The 26,006-nt window shown below is 47.3% G+C and overlaps 1 protein-coding gene across 1 annotated transcript in view; it reads left to right on the top strand.

Annotated features, from left to right (window-relative positions):
- LOC147426449 (Putative methyltransferase family protein) overlaps positions 1–26,006 on the top strand; it is a 100,120-nt gene that overhangs the window by 53,425 nt on the left and 20,689 nt on the right. Inside the window, exons 2-8 of the mRNA XM_086499143.1 lie at positions 21,896–21,952; positions 22,043–22,099; positions 22,539–22,609; positions 22,715–22,817; positions 23,112–23,162; positions 23,251–23,448; positions 24,494–24,587. Coding sequence (XP_086355269.1) covers positions 21,896–21,952; positions 22,043–22,099; positions 22,539–22,609; positions 22,715–22,817; positions 23,112–23,162; positions 23,251–23,448; positions 24,494–24,587 — 631 coding nt within the window. The remainder of the gene's footprint in view (positions 1–21,895; positions 21,953–22,042; positions 22,100–22,538; positions 22,610–22,714; positions 22,818–23,111; positions 23,163–23,250; positions 23,449–24,493; positions 24,588–26,006) is intronic.

Here is a 26,006-nt window from a genome sequence, read left to right as displayed (position 1 = left end):
TTTTGCAATTAGGGTTTCTGGCAGAAATTAGGGTTTCCATTCTTTAGGCTTTGACACGTCAGCAATTTGTTACAGATATCTATCTATATATATATATATATATATATATATAGAGAGAGAGAGAGAGAGAGAGAGAGAGAGAGAGAGAGAGAGAGAGAGAGAGAGAGAGAGAGAACCAACCAATCTTAGCAATGAATAACTGAGGGGTTGTTTATATACCCTTCTTAGTAAATTGCCCTACCCAGACTTTGACAAATAAGTAAAATAAATACCTGAAGCCAAAATAAATATTGGGATCACATAGAGCTATTCATTTAAGATTCTACTAACACAAAGATCCCAAGTAGATATACTAGGCCTCCAAATCAATTCAATTATTGGTTGGATTCCGTTCTTGTTGCTCCGTCAGTTGCACCAATTGTCGGAACAACATACTGAGCGTGTGTCTCGTGTGGTTGCTTGTGGCACAGGACTGGGCGGGTTCGCAACTTCTAAATTCCTAACCCATTTTATAAGTTGGACTACTCACGAGACTTCAAAAGTTGGGCCTAACTCATTTTATAATTTGGCCACTCGTCGAGACTTCAATTGTTGAGATTTCTTTAGTTCCTTCATCTTCTTCGAGGGTTTAGGCCCCTCCGCCGTAACCTGCAAAACTCAAGGGTTAGACCAAGACCCGAAGGTCACTCGGAGTTTCCTAGTGCCACGCATGGATACAAAAGACCACATAGAGAAACATTCATGACAAAGTGTAAGGTGCAGCGGAAGTGAATGTTGAACTTTGCTCAAGATGAGTGCTCCGAACTGTGCTCAAGATTCCTTTTTACTGACGGAAGGGAGATCCTTCTGTTCCTTTAGTGAGAGAGTGCAATGGACACAAACAAAGTGGTGAACACTATGAATGAAGGTGCATGAGACTGAGAGATAGAGAGAGAAGAATACGACACTAGAATGTTGTCAAACCCGGACTTGCCGACGATGAGGACAATGACGAGACGGGCTGAAAGCTGAAAACGCTAAGGGCTGAAATCTGCAAAACGCTATGCTGATGCAAAAACGCTAGGGCTGAAAACTATCTTGCGGTGGGAATCTGCTAACGCTAGGGCTGATCTGCTGTGCAAAAACGCCAGGTTGCTGTAGGGAAAAATGCTAGGCTTCTGCTGTAGCAAAAACGCTAGGTTTGTTGATGGGGGTCTTGCTGAGAAGTTGCTTGTTGAACAGAGTGTTCCTGCTGCCTCTTCTGCCAGAAAGTGCTAGCGCTAGGTTTCTTTATATACTTGCTTGCTAAAATTGCCCTACCTAGTTCCCAACAAAAGTCACATAAAAATAACAAGTGAAAAATGTCAGAAATAGGGAAAACAGGTCTATGCACTGTAAAAATGCTCCTGATGGGTTCTGATGGAAATCTGATGATCATGCTGTGTGCAACGAGAGGATATGTATCTACTCTAAGTGCTTGGACATGCACGGTCTGCGAACAGACTCACAAAAGTGCCAGAACACTTCCTAATCTAACTGAACTGAACCCATGTCATGAAGTAGCTTGTCCACGTACACATAGGGTTAGATGTGCATGTGACATCCCCTCCTTTTCAAAGAGGGGTACTGGTACCGAACTGTATGGCGTCGAGGGAGATCGCCAACAGCGGCGGCTGGAATCTTGGAAAGGACTTTTCGCCGGCCCACTCTGATGCGTGGGTCATGCGATACTTGAATTCATAAAGGTCTGCAACGATTGCTTCTTTGGGCCGCGCCGAAAGCGATACAAAGTCATCTGTGGCTCCTTCAATGCTTCAACTTTGTGGATAGTCATGCGTCTACCTTCTTCAAGAATCTCCGAGGAGGCTGAAAATTCCTGAAACCACCTTCAACACAAAACCATAACATACCCATTCCATGTAAAGTGAGTGAAAAAAGACTATTCCTTCGAAAAAACTGTGCATGCAATCTAGATGAACAAAGTGACGGAGTGCCAAACCGTTTATCAAACACACGCAAACAATGGGGTCGAATCTTGACTTTCTGATCTAAATCAATCAACTGTGGCAAAACACAATGGAAATGCCTATGCTTATGCTCAATCCTGATACTGTGTCATGCCAAGGAAGAGAGAAGGAATGTGAATTCCTTGAATGCAAACATTTCATCTTTTCATGAGTAATCCGCATACATCCGTGCTCAATCATGAGTGAATTGTGCTCATCGTACAATATGTCATGCCTATGAAAAGGGATCACATAAGGAGGGTGACTAAAGTACAGGAAAGCATCACGAACGAAACACTCGAACAATGCGTGCTGACTAATCATTCGAACACATAATACTTCCTGTGGGGGTTCTTTGGACCTTGACTCGAGAGCCAAGATCGGTTCTTTGTTATTGATCGAATCTTCCTGCGGGGGTTCTGTGGACCTCGACTCGAGAGGCAAGATCAGTTCTTCGTGATCGATCGAATTTGCAATGAGGTTAGCTTTACTAGAAAAAGTATCAACTATACCATCAACCTTGTGAACAATCACGTCATTATCCTGCAAATCATCATGCTCGTGAATAATCACATCTTGATCATGCAAATCATTATGCTTATCATTATCATGCAAATCATGTAATTCTTTTGTGTCCTGCTTTGGAGAAGACAAGACTGAGAGAGGCTCCTTCTCCAGATTCTGTTCAATCTGCCCCTGCACATTAGAAAAGAGTCGCAACAACTCTGCGCGGTCACGTGCTTTGGCTGCCATTGTTTCTTCGTATTTACGATCTATGGCTGCCATTCTTTCTTCGGCCGCCAAGCGCGCTTGCTCACCCTCACGTGCAATAGCTGCCTTTCTTTCTTCGCGTTCTAACTTTCTTGCTTTGCGTTCTAACTTCCTGTCCATCATCATCTTGTCGAAAGCCTCCATAGGAGTTAGTGAAATCCTTTGCGCAGATGGGGAAGGGGGAGGGTTAGAAAAACCTCTTGGTGGGGAAAATTCTTCTTCACCGTCTTCATGCTCATCACCTTCATGCAAAGTATCCATTCCGCTTTGGGTGATGACCATACACTGAGTCGTGGGTTCTTAAGTTCACGAGGAACTTGGGTTCTTGTGGTTCTTGGGTTTTTGAGGGTCTTGAGGTTCTTGGGGGTCTTGAGATTCTTGAGGTTCTTCTTTCGCTTGCAATCTGTGTTAGAGAAGGATCTTCTCTTACCCGAGCTATACTCTTCCCTGCGGGCGCACCCCTTGGCGGCCTTGCGCTCACACCAAGGTTGCTTTTTCCCACCTCACGTCGATTGGCCGACCGCTAAGTGCACGGTCCGCTCGCAATGAGTGAGAAGAGAGCAAGGGGAGGCTGGACAAGCCCTTCTTTCTTGGGTTTCCTGTCACTCTTCAAAAACACGATTAGGAATCGACACGCCCATGAGGACTTGGGTTACGTGCGACCGCAACAAGCAAAAAAATTTCTGTGGTTCTTTTGGTTCTTTCCTTGAGTGATACGGAACACTGCCAAAGCTCTGATACCAATGTAAGGTGCAGCGGAAGTGAATGTTGAACTTTGCTCAAGATGAGTGCTCCGAACTATGCTCAAGGTTCCTTTTTATTGACGGAAGGGAGAGCCTTCTGTTCCTTTGGTGAGAGAGTGCAATGGACACAAACAAAGTGGTTAACACTGTGAATGAAGGTGCATGAGACTGAGAGATAGCGAGAGAAGAATACGACACCAGAATGTTGTCAAACCCTCCTCCGAAGGCCCCGCTCTCTATGGCGAGAGCGTTCTACTATTGATTGCACAAATCTCTACAATGCTTTGGACTTGTCGATGATGATGAGGACGACGATGAGACAGGCTGAAATCTGAAAACGCTAAGGGCTGAGATCTGCAAATCTTGTATCTGCTGAATTTTGACTATATGTCAGTGACGATGTCGGTGGCGACGATGCGACGACGACGCGCTGAAAACGCAGATGCTGAAATCTGCGTTTTCCTGGCTGAAACTGCAAACTGTGGCCGATGTGACTGTGCGGTGAGGATCTGCTGCGGGAAGGTGAGATCTGCGAGGTTTGGGGCTTCTTCTGCGATGTCTGATTGCTGAAAACTGAAAACGCTGATGCTTCTTGGCGTTCCGTCGCGGTGAATCTGCAAAACGCTATGCTGATGCAAAAACGCTTGGGCTGAAAACTGTCTTGTGGTGAGAATCTGCTAACGCTAGGGCTGATCGGTTGTCTTGCTGCTGCCGGGGCTGATCTGCTGTGCATAAACGCCAGGCTACTGTAGGGAAAAACGCTAGGTTTGCTGATGGGGGTCTTGCTGAGAAGTTGCCTGTTGAACAGAGTGTTCTTGCTGCCTCTTCTCCCAGAAAGTGCTAGCGCTAGGTTTCTTTTTTTTTTTTTCCCCGAGAAAAAGATCCTTCTATTAGTTAATGAAAACTGCCCATAGGGCTACAACCACCTCTGCAAGAGAGGGCTACAACAAACATGATGGGGAGACTCTCCCAATGAAAAAACAACATATATACAATGAGGCTAAATCAAGAGATGGGAGGAGGGAAGAGCCACACAGGTGGACGGTAGTGCCATCTGAGCACACCCTGGACTATGGTGTAGAAAGGCCCAGGGCGCCAGAGTCGAAGGAAAGCCTCGCGGCGCTCCCGCATGTGGTCGGAGCTGGCCTGTAGTCCCTCAAGCTGTCTTCTGAGAGTATGGATCAGCTCTAGCCAAAAGTCACGAACAAGCTGGTGGCACGGGGCGAGTCTCAAAGATGTGGAAACAGCGGGTCCGCCAGATGAACCAAAGTGTCAAGCCACTGATGAACTCCCAACACTCCTCTCTCTCACTGCACCACTCCTGTGGAGTAAGCTCTGTAGGCAGGCTGGAGTGTAGGTCGCCCCCCCTGCATCACTATCATCCTACTGGTGGAAGATAGCTCAAACTGAAGTGTCGGGCCCGTGAGGGTGGACCAAGCCGCTGCCCCCCAAGTGTACTGTCGAGCCGTGGAGAGAGCAGGCATCAGCCGAAGAACTCGTAGCCACACCTGCTGGGCCGAGGGACAGTCCCAAAGACAGTGACGTTGACTCTCCACCAAATGGTCACAAGCTGCACATGCGGCCGAGAGACCACTATGCACTAGCCAGCTCCCTACTGCTGTAGCTCTGTGTGCGACGAGCCACTGAAACAAGGTGACTCGCCTCGGCTGTCTGGAGTCCCACAACCTCTCCCAACAGGCTGCCAAGAACTCGACTGTGAGGCCCTCCTCCTGCCAATGACGTGCTGTAGCGGGACGGGCCTCTCTTTGTGCTGCTAGTATATGACGTCCCAGTCGAATAGTGTACTGAAAGAATGGGACTCCTGGGTGGTCTGCAGAAGAGAAGGGGTCCCTCCATAGCCACTCACCAGGATCCCACTGTACTCGTGCCAGTGGACAACACTCCCAAGCCCAAAGCCTCCAGTGTCCAGTCTCAAGAGCTGCTAGGTCAGGGTCTATAACGCAAGTCCTCCCACAGATGCCCACTACTCGGATCCTCTGAAAACAGCACTCTGCTACCTGCGGGGCCTCTATGCAACTCGCTATAGACGTCCCCCACCTTGCAGCTCAAAGAACAGGGCTGGGATAGTCTCTGAGCAGGCCCTGACTGAGATGAGAACCTCCAGTCGTGTGAAGACTCCCATCCACCGGGGTGCTACTGGCTCGAGAGGCGTGAGCCACTCAGCTGGAACTGACTCTGCGATGTCCTGACACATGCTCTGCACCTGAAACCGGCCTGTTCAATCCAAAAAGGGCCGTAGACTTTACTTTAAACCTTGATTTAGCTTTCACCCATTATTAGTCGTCTATTTTACCTGTACTTTCAAGACACAACAAAGGGGAGAGGGATACAAGCTGCTAGATTGCACTTGTATGAGTAGACCGACACCAGATTGGCCCCTAACTTAGGCGCCCCTTTCGGTATTTCTTTATTGTTCAAAAGAGGGAATAAACGCTGTGGATCCCTATAAGCTGCCCCGCACAACCTTGGCTGAATTTTGACTGTTCCGGCCTGATTTCGGCAGCATAAATATACTAGAACTCTTCACGGTCAGCATCCGTAGCAAGTCCTCGAGCTCCCGCACCTGTAGGGCTACTTGCCCTTTGAATCGGACGAGATTTTGGGCGTGAAACCTCTCCGAATCACTTGTACCTGCGGGGGATTAGCCTCTAGCTAATCCAGTACCTGTGCAAGAGGCTCTTGCCTCGGCAATCGCGCATGAACCCACACAACTGTACATTGGTCAAATGAAAAGCCCACTAGTGGGGCATAACATACTGCCATAGGGGAGAGAGAGGGCAGTGCGTAGCGTGCAGGGCATCACTCCTGGCACCGCACTGTGCATAAGAGGGAAAGCAAGCACTCCATAGCTCTTAACCTGTGACAAAACTGAAAATGAGGCTCTCCCCCTCCTAAATTCAGCGCCAACTCTTGTTGCATGAGGCAAGTGCACCAGAAGATGCCACTTGACACATTTACAAGCATTTTCCCGTTTCGGGGTTGCCGCCTAAAAATCTCCCAACCGGCTGCCCAGTTGACTTCACGGCAGAGTAAGAAAATGTTCCCTTTGTCATTCCGGAGGTAATGACGTCAACACATTTTCAGGTCCCAAAATAGCAGTTCCCTAAATTTTAGGAGATGCTGCCATTGTATCTTTCTAGGTCATCCGACCCTCTTTGTACACTGCGGCCACATCCATAACTGAAATGTAGCCTCTGTAGCAAAGGATTCCACTTTGGCTAGTCAATGACCCCACTTGGCTAACCATAGTCCTTGTCCAACCTTAGTGCTCTCTTGCCCTCAGGCTTGGACTCCCTCTGGACAGTTCCACACTAGCTATGCAATGCAAGGCAGTTAGATTTCCCGAGGGGTGTTTCCAAAAAGTGAAAGTAAATAGATAATAAGAAAGAAATCAACAAAAAGGATAGATAGTAGTCACACGCTGGTGACATACCCCCTCTTGAAATCTCAAACGTCCTCGTTTGCATCTATGTCGTACATGCTTACTATCAACACTGATGTATTCAACACCTGTCGACACATATACGACACATACATGCTCATTGTCAACCCTGGTGTATTCAACACCTCGTCGACTCATGTATTGCCTGCGTGTGAACCCTGTCCCAATGACATAGTGGTAGCTTCGCACTCTGCCATTGCTTTGAGTCACTAACTTTCCAATGACAAAATGGTAGCTGCACATTTTGCCACTGTCTTATAGTACACGTTGGATCCCGTAACACTTTCGAGCATACCCAAAACGACAGTTTAAGAATGCAGTTACACATGTACTCTTTAATAGAAGCAATCACTGTATCCTTGACAAACTGACAAGAAATACTCACTTCTATAGCACTAACCAAACTTTTGGACATTCCATAAGAGCAATTGCCAAACTGACAATCTGTACAGCTCCAACATTCATGTAACAGGTATTTGATGTGAGCTCACTTTAAATACCATGTACATCATTTGTTTCAGAAGCCATCGTCACACTGACAATCCATGTAGCTTTGAAACTCAAGGGGTCAAGGTAGGTTGCAAATCGAAGGCTTCAAGGTAAAGTGATAACACAGTTGGTGATTCTGCAAGTTCACCTTCTTCCATCCACTTAGCATCCATTGGTGGATAGTTTCTGAACTTTACTAAGTAACGCCTAGCAACCTTGCCTTTCACTTTTCTTTCTTTGTGTGCCAAAATCTGTTCGGGGACCAAGATCTCGTCAAGTTCCTCGACTTCCGGCTGATCTTCAGCTGGCATATCTTCTGGCACATCACCCACATAGGGTCTGAGAAGACTCACATGAAACGCATTGTGAATCTTCCAACTGTCAGGCAATTTCAGCCTATATGCAACATCACTGATTATGTCGCACACTTGAAAAGGCCCATAGTAACGCATGCTGAGCTTTGGAAACAGTCTTTCCTTGCCCTTCATCTTCTTTAACCTTGCCTTTTCAAAGCGTAAAAGCACCCAATCACCAAGTGAATATACCACTTCACGACGGTGACGATCAGCTGCTTTCTTTTGCTTTGCATGAGTCTTTTCCAAGGCCACTTTGACCTTCTTGTACATTTCATCCATGTCCTGAACATACTTATCTGCTTCAAATATCTTTTCCTTTGTATGCAGTATGGGAGGAACTTTCTTGCCACCTTCAACTATCGCAAAAGGTGCCTTGCCAGTTGATGAATGCACTGTATTATTGTATGCATACTCCACCAATGGCAAATATTGCTCCCACTTCCCTTTATGCTCTGACACATAACACTTCAGCAGATCTAGGACAGTAGAATTTGCCTCTTCTGACTGCCCATCTGTTTGAGGATGAAATGACGAAGAGAATTTGAGCGTTGTGCCCATATTCTCAAACAAGCCTCTCTAGAACAAACTTGTCATGCGTGGATCACGGTCGCTAACAATTGACTGTGGCATGCCATGATACTTGAAAATATTGCTCATAAACAAGCGTGCCATCTGATCTGGCTTTATCTTCTTCCTGACAGGAATAAAATGAGCCTGTTTGTTGAATCTGCAAATGATGGTCCAAATACCATCGTTTCTTGTCTACGTTCTCGGAAGATCAAAGATAAAATCCATAGTAATACTTTCCCATGGTTTATCTGGAATAGGTAGTGGTTGCAATAACCCTGGTGCCTTTTGCCTGTCAAACTTGACCTTTTGGCATATTAGGCATTCTAGCACAAAGGTATCCACATCTCTTCTCAATGTAGGCCAGTAGAAGAATGTCTCAACCGCTTTAACTGTACCATCGATGCCACGATGCCCTGCATACGGCGAGACATGACTCTCTTCCATAACTTTGCGTCGCAATGGCTTTGTGACACACAATCTGCCATGCATCATCATGAACCCATCTTTGAGAAGATAGTGTTCATGATGTTGTCCTTGCATTAGCTGCTCGAAGACCCTTGCAAAATCTTCATCATTTTCATACTGTTCTCTCATATCATCAAGTTCATGATGATAAGGAATTGACACAGCTGAAATTTGTGGCTTCCTAGACAAGGCATCAGCCACAACGTTCTTCTTGCCTTCCACATGCACAATCTAAAAGTGGAACATGGACAAGATATTTGCCCATCGCATATGCTTCTCAGATAACTTTGTCTGTGTCAAGAAGTATCGCAAGGTCTGATGGTTTGTTTGGACAACGAAATCTGCACCTAGCAGGTAGTGTTTCCAACTTAAGAGCGCATGAATCACAGCCAGTAACTCTTTCTCATAGACCTGCATGGTCATCTCTGGCCCTTGCAAAATTCTGCTCTCATAGGCTACTACCCTGCCATCTTGCATTAGCACTGCACCAATGCTACTACCGCAGGTGTCACACTGGACCACAAATGACTTCCTAAGATCTGGCAAGACAATGACTGGATCTGAAGTCATCTTTTCCTTTAAGAGATTAAAAGCTGAAATCTCTTTCTGTGTCCATCTAAAGGTGACTGCCTTCTTTTGAAGAGCATGTAAAGGTGAAGCAATCTCAGCGAAATTTCGGATAAACCTTCTGTAATAGGAGCATAGTCCCAAGAAGCTTCGGACATCATGCACCGTCTTCAAATCTGGCCATGACTTGATCGCTTCAACTTTTGCAGGATCCATTTTGACACCATCCTTTGAGACAATGCGTCCCAGAAAGTGGATCTCTTCAAGAAAAAATTCACTTTTCTTTGCATTGATGAGCAACCTATGACTGCGTACCTCTTTGAACACAATGGCCAAGTGATGCCTATGCTCCTCTTCATTCTTTGAGTAGACTATCATGTCATCAAAGAATGTACCAACAAACTGCTGGTGTGGACGGAAAATTCTGTCCATCATCCTATTGAACGTAGCAGGAGCATTTGTGAGACCAAAGGGCATCACTAAAAATTCGTTAAGGCCAAACGTCGTTCTAAAAGCAGTCTTGTGCACATCCTCTGATCTAATGCGGATCTGATGGTACCCACTCTTTAGATCTATCCTGCTAAACATAGCTGCTCCTTCTAATTTGTCCATAATATCATCAATTCTAGGTATAGGGAACCTATTCTTGATGGTATTCTTGTTCAGTGCACGGTAGTCGATGCACATACGCCATGAGCCATCCTTTTTCTGCACCAACAACACTGGAGAACAGAATGGAGATGAACTGGGCTGAATCAGCCCCTTTTCTAACAGCTCCTGTACTTGGCCCATTATCTCTTTCTGCTGAGCCGCACTAACCCTGTACGGAGGCTTATTTGGTGGGCTACTGCCTGGCACCAAATCTATCGCATGGTCCTCGGGTCTCTTTGGCGGTAATTGAGACGGTAATGAATTGGAAAAACAGTCACTATACTGTTGTGAAAACATTGACCTTTCTTTATCTAGCACAGATAAATTTGATTCATCACAATCTGACACTTCAAGTGCAAAAACCAAGTACGCAGAAAGATGCTTTTTCATTACAGAAGTAATAGCAGAAGCTGATACAGTGGGAATAGAATCCCCTTTAAGCTTTACATCCAGAATGTGAGTCTTTCCCCTGCTCTGTACAGTGATCTTTTTGTTGTAGGCATCCATGATTCCCTGTACACGAAACAACCAAGGAATACCTAGCAACACATCACATCCGTCCAGTGGCATGATGTAAAATTCTTCAGCATCTACATAGGACTGGATATGTAGGCGCAACTTTCCGATGATGGGTGTCACGGCCTCTTAATGGCGAGGACATGCCAAACCTGCCTCTTTTGTATACCCCATCTCTTCAGGTCTGATTCCCAACTTTGAAGCTAATTCTGGGGAAATGAAGTTGGCTTTGGCACCTAGATCAAAGAAGATAAGCACTGTTTGATCCTTGACCTTTCCCCATGCTCTGCAAAGCTCACTTGCATCTGAATTTGGCTTGTCGCCCACCATATCTGGCACTAGACCAGCCATGGGCTTCTTTCCTTTCTTGTCCTCCTTGTCTTCAGAATCAGCTGGCCTTTTCTTTGTAGGACAATTGTAAGCAATGTGGCCAGGCTGCTCACAGATGAAGCATTTGTTCTCTGACCTCAGGACCTTCTTTTGCTCTTCCGACTTGCGAGGAAAACGTCTTTTCCATTTCTTCGCTGGTCCCTTTTCTAATTCAGCCGTAGTTTTGTCTTTCCCTGCGTTGGTTGGCTCCTGAGTCACTTTAGGAACCTCCTTGGGAACATACTTCTTCGCTGAATTTTTCTTGGCTGATCCTTCCTTGACGCCAGTATTGAATTCACAATCTTCTCCCTTGAGCAAACCATTGCCAGTGTTTGCTACCTCGATGAGCTGCGTCAAAGTAGTGACTTTGGTCTTCGTGCAGTACTTTCTCAATCCTTTGGGTAGGCCACAACGGTATTTTTCAATCTGTTCTGTCAAAGACACAAACCTATAGGAAGTTACTGGAAGTAGAGCATTCCAAAACTTCCCATTGTACTCATCCAAATTCTTGCAAGTGGCAGCATTAAGCTGGTGCCATTCTGTCATGACATCTGCTTCAAAGTCATCAGATAACCATGCTGCTGCAAAAATCTGCTTGAAGTAAATCCATGTGGACGGAGCTTGCCCTTGAAGCAATAAAGTTGTCCACCATTGTCCCGCATTCCCTGTCAAGAAAGTGGCTGCTTTGCGGACCTTTGAAGCCTCTGTAAAGTTTTCCCCTGCATAGGCCTTGTCAAACTGCTGGAGGAATGAGAGAGCCTTCTTCCTGTCATCAAACCCTGTAAAGGTCGTGAAAGTCACACCTTTGCACCTTCTTTGTACGGAGTTGGCCTCTCCAGCGGCGTTAAATTGTCATATAGAAGTGATTGAAACATGGGAACACTATTAGGGTTCATCTGTCTTCCTTGGCCACTATTAACTTGACCTGGAAATGCCATATTGCTGATTTGTAATTCTAGCCATACCAAAATTTGCCTGTGGCATCCCAAATTGGCCCCGAGTGCTCTGAAACCTTGGTTGCATACCCATGACACTGTACATGGGGTTAGGCATCATCGTTTGAGCACCCCCGAACACTGTTCCTGGCGTGTAAAACTGATTTCCAGGTGCATGACCAGCCATGCTCTGGAATACCGATCCACCTCCAAAATAGCCAGGGTGTACTGAAGGTGGTGGGAACACTCGTTGCATAGCTTGTAGGTTGCTTCCTTGCCCATTAGAACCAGCTATAGGCTGCTGAAAGGTGGCGGACTGAACTGGTACAGCCTGAAAGAGTGGCATCTCAGTCACCTGTTCTTGCACCTTAGGCACAGGTTGTGGAGACTGCATGTTCTTTGTCAAGTATACAGGTGTTTCCATTGACTGTGCAGTATGAATCACCTGTGCTCGAGCCTTAACAAGCTTTTGAATATGGTCCAGTGACCCAACTTGCTGAGACGGAACAAGAGGTTGCAGAAAGGCTAAAAACCTCGGGTTCTGCATTACTTGTGTGAACATAGCCACAGCAATAGCCAACTGGGTCCTGAATATATCATCATCCGTCTGTGGTGGTCTTGAAGACTCACCTACTTCATGTGTCTGTTGACCCTGTGAAGAAGAAACCTCTTCAGTCACATCATCTGGTCTGTCAGCCATAATTGCATTCCCTGTGTCTGGTCTATGATCCCCTGTGTCTTAAAGCCCAATCTGACCAAGGCTCACTTCTATGGGAAAAAGTGATTTAATCCCGGGGATGGAACCATGAAACCGGCCTGTTCAATCCAAAAAGGGCGGTAGACTTTACTTTAAACCTTGATTTAGCTTTCACCCATTATTAGTCGTCTATTTTACCTGTACTTTCAAGACACAACAAAGGGGAGAGGGATACAGGCTGCTAGATTGCACCTGTATGAGTAGACCGACACCAGATTGGCCCCTAACTTAGGCGCCCCTTTCGGTATTTCTTTCTTGTTCAAAAGAGGGAATAAACGTTGTGGATCCCTATAAGCTGCCCCGCACAACCTTGGCTGAATTTTGACTGTTCCGGCCTGATTTCGGCAGCATAAATATACTAGAACTCTTCACGGTCAGTATTCCCACGCATTAAATGACTTTCCCGACCACTTTGCAAAACCTCGCGAGAATCTGCAGCACGCTGAATTCTCTGTTTTGAGCCCTGAAAATGCGCCAGATCACCTGTATAGCGGTCCCCTTGCGTCCCCGAACCTCTTGGGGGTATTAGGGTCCGTTTAGGGCCAAAACCCTAAACCTGCAAAAATACACAGCAGGCTGTAATTTACTGTTTCGGGCTCCGTTTCGCGTGCCGGTCGCATCCGTAGCAAGTCCTCGAGCTCCCGCACCTGTAGGGCTACTTGCCCTTTGAATCGGACGAGATTTTGGGCGTGAAACCTCTCCGAATCACATGTACCTGCGGGGGATTAGCCTCTAGCTAATCCAGTACCTGTGCAAGAGGCTCTTGCCTCGGCAATCGCGCATGAACCCACACAACTGTACATTGGTCAAATGAAAAGCCCACTAGTGGGGCATAACATACTGCCATAGGGGAGAGAGAGGGCAGTGCGTAGCGTGCAGGGCATCACTCCTGGCACCGCACTGTGCATAAGAGGGAAAGCAAGCACTCCATAGCTCTTAACCTGTGACAAAACTGAAAATGAGGCTCTCCCCCTCCTAAATTCAGCGCCAACTCTTGTTGCATGAGGCAAGTGCACCAGAAGGTGCCACTTGACACATTTACAAGCATTTTCCCGTTTCGGGGTTGCTGCCTAAAAATCTCCCAACCGGCTGCCCAGTTGACTTCACGGCAGAGTAAGAAAATGTTCCCTTTGTCATTCCGGAGGTAATGACGTCAACACATTTTCAGGTCCCAAAATAGCAGTTCCCTAAATTTTAGGAGATGCTGCCATTGTATCTTTCTAGGTCATCCGACCCTCTTTGTACACTGCGGCCACATCCATAACTGAAATGTAGCCTCTGTAGCAAAGGATTCCACTTTGGCTAGTCAATGACCCCACTTGGCTAACCATAGTCCTTGTCCAACCTTAGTGCTCTCTTGCCCTCAGGCTTGGACTCCCTCTGGACAGTTCCACACTAGCTATGCAATGCAGGGCAGTTAGATTTCCCGAGGGGTGTTTCCAAAAAGTGAAAGTAAATAGATAATAAGAAAGAAATCAACAAAAAGGATAGATAGTAGTCACACGTTGGTGACAGCACCCCTCTCATGCCCTGTAGTTGGAACCCCTGTACCTCCTCTGACAAACCTCTGAACTCTAGCCAGTCACCTAGAGAGCGCACTGGACCTGCTGCCATGGAACCCCAGGAAACATGAGGCCGACTACCAACCAAGTGGCCTCTCTGAGTGCTAACCATGGGGTTCCAGACAAGGGGCTGTCGTAGGCGCTCCTCCGTGCAAGTAAGCCGTCTCTGCTCCAGGCCTCGCCGCAAGAGCTCCCAAGATCGAAGCAAGCTCACAGCGAAGCGATCCTGCAGTCTCTTGCTCAAACCAACTCTGTGCATCTCTGTAAAGATCCATCTGGTCGAAGGTTGCCAAGGGCCTCCTGACTGAGGCACCCTGGCACGAAGCCGCTGTAGCAAGAGCTCCTTCCAGGGCTCCTCACCTGGAAGAAGTCCTTTGACGATGAACTTCCCAAGAAGGGCTCTGCTCTGCTGTGCTGGATCAATGATCCCAAGCCCTCCCTGAGAACAAGGAAGCGTGATGACCTGCCAAGCCACCTTAGCTCGGGCTATCTGAGTGTCACATCTTGACCAAAGGAAGTTCCTGATCAGCCTCTCTACCTGGATGATACAAGGACTCGAGAAGATCCTGCAGGAAGTGATGTACCACATAGTCGCCAACAACACCTGGTTGGCAACTACTACTTTGCCAGCCAGAGAAAGTCGTGTTGAGCTCCAATGTAGCAACTTTCTCCTGATAGACAGGAGAAGGGGAGCAATCTTTTTCTCGGGAGACAAGTCCAAACCAACCTGACAACCCAAGTACCGAACTGTAGTCCCTGGGGGAATCCACCTGAAGCCCTCTCCTGGCATCCAATCTGGCACAGGAGCACTACCAACCGAGAAAGCCACAGTCTTTCTCCGGTTGATTAGTGCGCCCGATGCACAACAGAAGGTCGCCAAAGCCTGCTCACATTTGTGAAGATTGGCCTCCTGGCCATCGAGGTACAAGGTTGAGTCATCGGCAAACTCAGCGTCCAGTAGCTCATCTCCCCGAATAGGGAGTGCTAAGCCCCGTAGACCAACCTGTTGTGACACCAAAAATCTGCTCATCGCCTCCGCATAGAACAGAAAGAGAAACGTGGCAAGAGGACAGCTCTGTCTGACCGAGCGTGTAAGCATGAAGCGATCGCCTCTACCTCCTGCCAAAAGTACCTGACTGAGAGCCTGTCTGTACAAGGCTGACACCCCTCTGATCCAAGCATCTGAGAAGCCCATCCTGCGTAGAGTGCCCTCTAGAAAGTCCCAATCAACTCTGTTGTATGCCTTCTCAAAATCGAGAAGAAGAATCACTAGGTCCTCACCACGGAGCCGTGCCAGGGCAGAAGCCTCCCAAAAAGTAAAGATGTTGTCAAGGATACTGCGTTCCTTGACAAAACCTGTCTGGGTCCCATGTATAAGGCTCTCTAAAAGTGGCTGAATCCTCAAACTCAGAGCCTTGGCAATAATTTTGTAGGCTGAGTTGAGGATGGTGATGGGACGCCACTGTCGAATCTCATCCAAGGAGCCACCCTCCTTGGGAATGAGGTAAATCAGGCCCTCACTCATGCTGTCAGGAAACACTCCTGTGTGCAAAATGTACTGAAAAGCACTACAGAGATCTGGGCCAAGTAGGTCCCAGTACTCCAAGAAAAAGCTGGGAGTCAACCCATCCTCACCTGGACAGCTGCCACGGGGGAGGGCCCTAAGAGCCGTGTGCAGCTCCTTAAGCTGAAGTGGCATCTCTAGCCTCTGATGCATCTCCTCAGTCACAAGACAAGGCATCTGTGTCCAAACCTGCTCCCTGCATGCATCATGCCGCCCTGACTCGGGCTCCGTAGACAGTATCTCATGGTAGAAGTCAATAGCAATTGCACGCATATCCTCGGGCTCACAAGCAACTAACCCGTCGGGCCTCCTCAACTGGCTGACCTTGGCATGCGAGTGCCGAGGTCCCGCTGTCTCAAAGAAAGCACCAGTCACTCTGTCACCCACCTGAGTCCACTGAGATGCCTGTCGGTGGAAAGCAAACTCACATCGTCTCTCCTCTGTGCTAGCAAGCTCTTGTCGAGCCTGCTGTAACTGCTCCTCCAACCAAGGACTGTCTGGATGCTGCTCCTGCATCCTCTGTAGTGAAGCAATGCCCCGTCTGAGACGCTGCTCCGGCTCTCTCGCTGCAGCCCGGCGAGCCAGAGACTGCTGAAGAAAAAAATGGCGGATCTGAGCTATGCCCGAGGCCACTCTGTCAGCAGGAGAATCCTGTCTGTCCATGCCCTCTGTCCAGAGAGCTTCTACCCTCTCTTTGAGTGCTGAGTCCAACTAGACCCTCTCTGGGATGCGGAGCATCGTGCTCCCACTCCTCTGCCTGTCTGCCACTGTGAGGATCACTGGTGCATGGTCCGAGAAGGTCCCTGCCAGGATGCCCACTGATCCTCCCAAGTCACTGAAGTGGTCACTAGTGTAGAAGCGATCTATCCGCGATAGATTCACTCCTACTACTTTGCGGTCCTATCGAGAGAAGGCAAGACTGTCTGGGGGTGTAACTAAGTCAGACTTTGTAAATAATTAATTTATTTACGAGAAAAGAATTATCTAATTAGTTGTGTGCACACCAGAATAGACCTAGCAGTTCTAAGGCCTCAGGTGAGCCTAAATGCGGGCTAGAACACCTCAGAGGGACCTTAGCAGAAATTACCCTGAAGCCCTAGTGATTGGGAAATCGGGTCTTCAGAAAGGGGTAAGCAGTAGCCTCAGATTTTAGGCTCAGAAAAATACGCGCGTCAGTACAAGCACATGAATGAGATGGGGTCCTTAGAACAGTGACCCTAAGGCTAATAAAGCTAATAAAGCCTTAGGGTAAATTTCGTGAAATTAAATTTAACGGTCCGTGCCCGGGCGGGCGGCCGGACAAGTGTGAACAGGTAAAGGCTGTGCAGTGCCCGTGCGGCATTGCGCCGGCAGACCTTTGGTGTTCTCATAAAAGAATCATTGGTAGCAGTTGTTAGTTAATTGCACATTTTTAATTAATGAGCTAGAAGTTTTTAAAGTCAAAAGTTGAATGGTTTTTAAGTTTTTAAAGTAAGTGTGCCAAGTGGCACACTTACCAATGCAAACTAACCCTCTCTCACTCTCACTCTCACCCTCTCTCTCTTCCTAGCGCCCCCTCTCCCTGATGGCTATTTAGGAGCCCCCCCTTCCCCATTTTCGGGGCTGGCAGTGCACCTACCCTCCCTAATGTGAGCGTGCTCTACGCGGTGGAGCCCTCCATTGAAGCTTGAGAGCAGCCCCTTGCGACATATGTGGTAGCCTTGTGCTCCCATTGTCAAGAACAAGGGATCTCACAGTCATAGACACCTTCTGGTGAAGTTTCATCGCGAGAAGCTGCCGTAGACGCTCTCTTAGCAGAGTGAGGCTACTGAAATTCTCTGTTTTCAGCCCCTAATCACCTCGATTAGGGCTGTTTTCAGCATATCAGCCATAGGAATTCTCTTCTCTCTCCTTATCCTAAGTCTACATCAAGTTTGGCGCGATTTTATCGCGAAGAAGACCTCTGTTTCGGCGTAAGGGTGTGCACAGGTATGAATTTCAGGTTATGTGCAGAAAATTACAGCAAGCATGTGCGTGTGCATTTTGCTTGTTTCTCTTTTGTGTTCTATGCATGAAGGAATGAGCATGAAGGCAACACATAACGGAAGATGGACTCTCCTCTGTGAGAGCTTCCGATGAGCTGATTCGGAAGATAGACTCTCTTTTCGAGAGCTTCCAACCAGTCTCGCAGAAGAGGGGAAATCCCCTAAGCAGTAAGAAAGTGGAAACACTTTCTCAGTCAGTAGTCAGAACAGAACAGAAGAAAGAATAGAGGACGGGCGTATGCCCCGTTCCTGTGCTTGTAAAGATTCTCCCTTAGTAATAAAGATATTCTCTTTATGGGGGGGGACCAGCCCATCTTCTGGTCCCCAATGAAGTGTCAAGTTTTCTCGCTCCCTCTAATTCTCTTGAGTATTTGAAGTGCAATTAAACGTCAGTTTACGCTTCCGTATTTTTGTGACAGGGGGCCTCACAAAACCAGAGTGTTGCCATGTATCCGAGACCCTCAGAGCCATACAGAACCTCTCCCAAGCTGCCAACTCGACTCCATGCACCGTAGCATGGCTGCCACCAATCCTGTCAGAAGGGACCTCCAACATGTTGAAGTCCCCTCCTATGCACCAATGATCTGCCTGCAGCAGAGACTCAACAATCTATGACCAAAACTCTGCACGAGCACTCGCCACATTGGGCGCATAGATGTTCAGGAAACCCACAAGGCCACCCTGAACCTGCATAGTAATCCACTGAGCCCTGCTTGGCACAATGATCCCTCTGCCCACAATGGCCTGCTGCAATGAGTCCGCAATAATCATACATACCCCACCCTGGATGCCTCCAGGTCCAAAAGCAGCTGACCAAAAAGTATCATATCGTCCACGCAAAAGCTGACCACATCGCCGAATGCGGCTCTCACACAGATAGTGCTCGTGAAGCATAAGGAGATCAATCTCTCCTCCCACAAGGCAGCGCTGAAGCTCCTGACGCAATCAGCCCCGCTGACATTGAAATTGGGGCCCACCTAGTCCTTGCACGTTCCATGAGACGATCCTCATGGGGAGCGAGAGAGAACAGATGCTACCGCAGCAGCTAGACGGGCTATCTTCGAGGCTGGCTTGGATAGAGAGTAATCTGCATCCGAGCGTCCTCTAGATAGGCGTGACTGCAGTGAGTGCCTAGCCCAAGCCCAAGCAGAGCGAGCCGTGCGTAAAGCAACCTCCTCTGTCCAAGAATCCTCATGAATGTACACATAGCATGGCAAACACTGTGTGTCAGCAAAGAAGTAAACCACAATGTGCCTACATCCTGCTGAGTCTGGGGGTGTCACCGCAAACTTGGCCAATGGCCACAGAGTCTGTAGCATGGCTGTAACTCCTAGTTCTCCCATGTGGTGAGAGAACTCTAGGACCTGTGTATGCAACCATCCCAACACTTACGCCATCCCTCCTCCGCACTCTGTCTAAACCAACCCCCACTCACCCGAGGCAAAAGAATAACCTTCGGGCGTGTGGGTGTCTCTGACCAAAACTCGAACTGAGGGGATGCCAGTCGCCTTGGAAGCTGCCGATGCTACCGTACGAGGTGTCTCCAGGACAATCCCAATGACTGAGCCGATCCTGGATAGAAGTGGTAAGTACTCCCTCCGTAAACCCGAAAAGCAGACCGAGATGGGGATGTCTGCCTCCTCTACTAGAACATCCGAAGCCGGGTCAAAACCATGTCTCCAATGTCGAAAGTGGGCACGTGTTGCTCGGATGGTCAGTGGACTCATGGCGATGACCTTGGATGCCATCTCGGAGGTGTCAAACTCGATCTGATAGTAACCCCGTCCGAGAATCTGAACATCCAAGATCTTGTCCACCTCTGCGAGAAGGCGGGCCTGGAGAAGGTCACGCAGCTCTCCTCTGCTAGGTTGGGTGTCGAGAATCTTGCAGATGACCGAAGTCACTTGCAAACACTCTACCTCTGCGGCAAGGCTCGCTTGCTCTGTCAGCGAAAGAGCAAGTCGAATGGTGGGCTCAGCGGGGTCGGGCGAGTCCCTCTGTGGCGAAGCTGGAGCCTCCATCTGTGTTTACTGCTGTGGCGTAAGAAGAGGGCGGCGGGCGGAATCTGCAACTTGGCACGCAAAGCACTGCCCCAAAAAGGACTGAGTGTTGTAGGAGCCGACTTGCAGAATGCAATAGGGAGAAAAAAGAGCAGGCAGGCCGGGGGGGGGGGGGGGGGGGGGGGGGGGGGGGGGGGGGGGGGGGGGGGGGGGGGGGGGCAACGGGCGGGGGCGGCTAATGCGGGAGCGTTGGCAGCAGTAGGCGAGGATTGCAATGGCGGGAGCGGCTGCATACAACAGGGGGTCGGCAGCGGACGGCAGTGGTGGCTGTGGCGGACGGGGCTGCAGCAGCGGGCGGGGGCGGCAGTAGCGGCAGCGACGCGAATTGCTATAACAGGGATGGGGCAGCGCGCGGACGAGCGGGGCAGCGAGGGCTGGCTGGGGGGGCAGAGAGGGCAAGCGGGCATTGCTGTGGGGGGGGGGGAAGGGGAAACAGCAGCAGCGAGCCGGGGAATGAATCAGCGCTAGGTTTCTTTATATACGGGGGGGGTGGGGGGGGGGGGGGGGGGGGGGACGATGGCGCAGCGAAGGGGAAACAACAGCAGCGAGCCGGGGAATGAATCAGCGCTAGGTTTCTTTATATACTTAAAATTGCCCTACCTAGTTCCCAACAAAAATCACTTAAAAATAATAAGTGAAAAATGTCAAAAATAGGGAAAATAGGTCTATGCACTGTGAAAATGCTCCTGATGGGTTCTGATGGAAATCTGATGATCATGCTGTGTGCAACCAGAGGATATGCATCTACTCTAAGTGCCTGGACATGCACAGTCTGCGAACAGACTCACAAAAGTGCCAGAACACTTCCGAATTTAACTGAACTTAACCCATGTCATGAAGTAGCTTGTCCACGTACACATAGGGTTAGACGTGCACGTGACACAAAGGATTCTGACTTTGACATAGAGATTGGCATGGACCACCTTTCTAGGGAGAGTGAATCTTTGTGACTGGCAGAGGGACGCATTGATCAGATGTGTTTATGACCTCGATGAGAAACCCTAGCCCTAAAACCTATCAAAACATCCTCGTTGAAGTATGAACAATGTTGTGGTAAGCAAACTCCACCAATGGAAAAACTCTCACCAAGTTTGGTTGTAATGTGCAACGGAAGTGATTGATAGGGAATGCTCAGGATGAGTGCTTAGTGTATACTCAAGGTTCCTCTTACTCATAAGAGAGATCCCTTTTACTTCATGTGAGAGATGTGCAAAGACTAGAGAGAGAGAGGAGAGAATCATACTGAGTGAAGGTTCTTTGAGTGAAAGAGAGAGAGAAAGGAGACTAACACCAGAGGGGGTCCTAAATGCCCCTTCAAGGGCCCCCCTCTCTATCGCTAGAGAGGTATTTACTTTAGATTGCACAATTGCTAATACAATGGTCGTAGATGTTGAGATTCTGATGAGACCTTGCTACTATGCTTGGATCTGCGAGGCTACGGGCTGAAAACTGAAAACGCTGGGCTGATTAGACTGGATCTGCAAATTGATGATGAGGCTAGGCTGAAATCTGAAAACGTTGGGCTGATTTTGCTGCTGAAGTTGGCAATGGGCTGATGGCTGAGTTTGGTGATGGGCTGATGGCTGAGTCCGGGTTGTAAAAATGCTAGGGGTTCTTATGGCTGGAAAGGCCAGAGGGCTGAGGTACTGCAGGTACTGAAGTCACTCTGCAAATGGGAGCCAAGGGGTGTATGTGATTTGAGACAATAAAACAACTTTCACGTATATCCAGGCACTTTCTCATTGTACATCGGTATGTCTCCGTGTATAAAGTAATGTCCCTATCTTGGATTGTGTCATCAAAATAACTTTAGGGATCCATGACAATTCTACATTGTCTTTTTAGAGTCCCATGGCCGTGCACTGTCATACTGACTGACGTTCTGTGATGAGGACCCTCCCATCTATTTAAGCAGCCCATTCCTTTTGTTGTTTCGCCTCAAAAACCATTGGCATATTTTTCTTCCTGCCATAGTGATCTTCCACTTGTTTTAGTCTGAACTGAGGGTTCAACTTCCAGATTCTAAGCATTTCTTTTTCTTGGTGCAGTGGATAATGATGACAATCTTCAAATCATGGGAGAATGTTGTGTATCTGAGGACACAAGTAAGGGTGATAATTCAGCAGTAGCTGATGTTAATGTCACTACAGACAATTTCCTTCTCTCAGAACAATCTATTGACAATCATGTGCTAGTGGACGAAACTGGAGACCTTGTTATTCCCCGCCGGAGAAGAAATTGTATGCATAATGGTATGGGTTTGTAGAATTGGTCAGAATTCGATTCTTTTACAAGACCTCTGTTGCGTTGCTATATTGAAAGCATTATGAACTAAGGATTCATCTTGAAACTTGCTAAGCATTCGCCCTTGATTACAGTGGTTTCTAGAGAATATGAATTGCTTGGGTGACCTGTTATGTGTTCAAGAGCTAGATATTTGCTAGATATTTGAATTGAAGCAATGGCTTGATCTGAGTTTATTTTCCCCTCTATTACAAAGCAATTTGCCCGTGTTTTAAGGAGGAGGAACATTATCTATGAAAGAAGACGTTTTGTTGAATTTTTCCTAGGGCATTTGCTTGATGACATTGGACTATCCCTACAATACAGGAGCTTACTTGGATTGAGAGACCTTACTTATAATAAGATATAGTTTCTACTGATAGTTGGCTTACATTTTCTGTTTTTCAGAGGATACAATGGGACGCACTATTGTTATTCACCACCATGCTAGAACAACGCTCCCTTATGTGGGCTTACAGGTATTCAAATCAAATGCTGTTTTTAAGTGTTGTACATGCAGAGAGGCAGATTGGTGACAAGCTTATTGTGTGCATCAATAAATCTCATATGGTACTTACGGACAGATTTGGAAGGCTTCTTTCCTACTTGGTGATTTCTTGTTGCATAAGATGCAAACCACCGCTGAACTCGATGACGTGATTGCACTTGAGCTTGGGGCAGGAACAGGTATGCAGCATTTAAGTTGCTTATGGACTTGCAAGCTTTCTCTTCTCAGTTTTTTGCCCAAGCTTGCATTGGTACTACGAAAGCCATGTTCAAAGGGATGTTTTCTTAAATAAAGAAAATTTCTCTTCTCAAGGTTTTACCCAAGCTTGCAAAGTTTCTGCTTAGTCCAATTCATGAAAGCCATGTTCAGGCACGGATGCTTTCTCAAATAAGGGTGATAACTGAGTGTTGCCTACAGTGTTCAAGTTCATGCTCTTTGCAGTTTTGAAGTCCTTTCTTTACATTTTTGTACAGGACTTTTGGGAATTCTGCTGGCTGCCAAAGCTCGGCTAGTATTTTTGACAGGTTTTGGGTTTAGCATCTTGTTTCTGTTGTTTTAACTCAATAGTGTGTGTGTGCCGAGAGTGTAAATTTTTGACTGCTTGTGTCACAGATTTCGATGTGGATGTTCTCGATAACTGTCACAGAAATGCCCTGTTGAACTCACGAAAATCAAAGAGAATTGCGAGTGCCTTACAGATACGTCAGCTGGATTGGAAGGAACCATGGCCACCCAATGCTGGTTGTAGTAATGTGGAGACTTCTGTAGACAACCAATCCTTGTTAGTTTGTCTACTGCCCAGTGTCTATGGTAAATCTGTCCTTGCCTGAGGGTCCACCGTTGCATATGTAAATGTGTTCTTAACTAATGTTTTCAGCTACTGCTCACAGAATTTTAGTAGTGGTGAACAACTCAGACTGATCCTGAAAAACGTGCTGCCTCTTGGCATGTGGACCATATTGGATTGTGTGTCTGTAAGCAGAGAAACACTTCATCATGCATGACAGACACCCAATCCAGTCTGGTCTGCATACCATAATATGGACAAGATTGGAGTGTACTAAGAATTTCATCAAAACCACACATCCTCTTTTATGACAGATCATCGTGCTTGACAGACTCCCAATCCAATCGGGTTCAGTGTACCATTCCAGTGACAAGATTGGAATTACTAAGAATGTCCTGAAGAGCACGTATCCTCTGTATTGACCATTAACACACAAGAATTCTAACAATTTTTTCCATTGTAGAACAAAAATCCTTGCACAAAGCAGCAAACAATCTTCACAAAAACTAAAGGGGAATTGAACTAATTGAGAGGAAGTTTAGGCTGCCTAACCTCACCTTAAAAAGAAAGGTTCTCCAATGTAAGCCCCAAGTGGATTCTTGGAGGAGCTTGCTATTACCGGAAGTGTTAAGCAAGGTGGCCTATTATCCCCAACCATAATTGAAAGAGAGGCCAGGGTACCATTAGTCTCAGATTGTGACTTCAGAGATAAGAGTGTGTGCACTCTGAACAGTTATAACCTTGACAGTTATACCGAAAGTGTTAAGCAAGGTGTCCTATTATAATTGGAAGAGAGGCCAGGGTACCATTAGTCTCAGATTATGACTTCAGAGATACACTGTGTGCACTCTGAACAGTTTAACCTTGACAGTCCATCATTAGATAAGGAAATATGGCGAGGGACGCCTAGTTGAGGGGCTGGTGCTTCTGAGAGTGCATCCACTACTCTCTCTTGTCTATAGTATATTTTCAAGATTAATTTGTTGTTTTCCATTCAAGTTCAATATTGTTGCAATGTTCTACCGGCTTGGCAAGTGACTTCCGGGTTTTAGTGGTTCCATATTTCAGGTGATTATTCTTCTCACCAGCGAAACCACGAAACGCGTTTCAGCAGGCCTGAAACGCGAAACGGGTGGAACGGCCGAAACATTTCACCTGCAAGGTGAAACGCCTATTGAAAAAAAATCTCGTTTGAGAATTTGGGCATTAAATAGTTATCTATTTATTATGTATATGCTATTTCAAGGTTAACATAGCATGTGTTTCTACTCATTGCATTGTGAACACCTATGTTGTCTATACATAACACTATATATACACATAATTGGCCTTTCGGTCTGGTGTTTCAGTGAGTCCTTAGCCTATGGTGAAACGTTTCGGGGTGAAACACCACGTTTCAGGGTGAAATGTTTCGGGTTTGAAACGTTTCGCGGTTACTCTGCTTCTCACTCATACTGTCCAACATCTTACCAGTATGCAAAATTTATTGATAAGCGTTGCATAGGTCAAGACCAAGCATCTCCCAATACTCCAAGAAGAAACTGGGAGTCAAATCATCCTCCCCTACGAAGTTGCCCCGCAGAAGTGCCCTGAGGGCCTCGTAAAACTCCTTTGACTAGAGAGGCATCTCAAGCCTCTGGCGCATCTCCTTAGTGACTAAGCAAGGCATCTCTGCTCATACCTGCTCTCTGCATGCATCTGGGCGCTCAGATTGTGGCTCGGCTAAAAGCAGCTCACGGTAAAAGTCAGTAGCAAGTGCACGCATATCCTCGGGCTTAGTAGTAACTGACCCATTGAGCCTCCTCAACTGGCTAACATTGGTGCGTGCTTGTTGAGGATCCACAGTCTCAAAAAACTCGCGAGTAACCCTGTCTCCCACGTGGGTCCACTGAGATGCCTGACGATGGAAGACAAAATTGTGGCGCCGCTCCTCAACGGTAATCAGCTCTGCCGAGCCTGTTGTATCTGTTCCTCCATCTAGGAGCTATCAGGATGATGCTCCCGCATCCGCTGCAAAGATGCAATGCCTCGTCACAGCTGCCTCTCCTCCTCCTTGATTGCAGGTAAGCGAGGTGCAGACTCCTGAAGGAAGAAACAACTAATCTCCGCAAGACTAGTGGCCACTCTAGCAGCAAGGGTATCTTGCGTGTACAAACTCTCCATCCAAAGTGCCACAATTTGCTCTTTGAGCTCTGTATCTAGTAGAATCTTGCATGGGATACGTAGTAGACATGCCACTAGACTCTTTCTCTGACACAGTGATAATCATTGGCGCATGATAAAAAAGGTTGTCCCTGCCAAAATGCAAATTGATCCTCCCATGTCACAAATGTGTTCACTAGTGTAAAAGCAATCTATCCTAAATAGGTTCACGCCCTCTACTCTGCGGTCAGACCTAGAGAAAGAGAGGTTGTCTGAGGGGTGAACAAAGCCTGCATGCTGCCATATATCTGAAATCCTCAAGGTCCCAAGCTGCCAACTCAGCCCCGTGAACCGTAGCATGGCCGCCTCCAATCTTGTCTGAGGAGTCCTCCTACATGTTGAAGTCTCCCCCTACACACCACTGCTCTACATGAGGCAA

Source organism: Adiantum capillus-veneris, chromosome 24, assembly GCF_014529385.1.
Source record: "Adiantum capillus-veneris isolate H3 chromosome 24, ASM1452938v2, whole genome shotgun sequence".
NCBI classification, from domain to species: domain Eukaryota; kingdom Viridiplantae; phylum Streptophyta; class Polypodiopsida; order Polypodiales; family Pteridaceae; genus Adiantum; species Adiantum capillus-veneris.
Note: the sequence above shows the minus strand (reverse complement) of the source record. Positions and strands in the feature narration are given on the sequence as shown.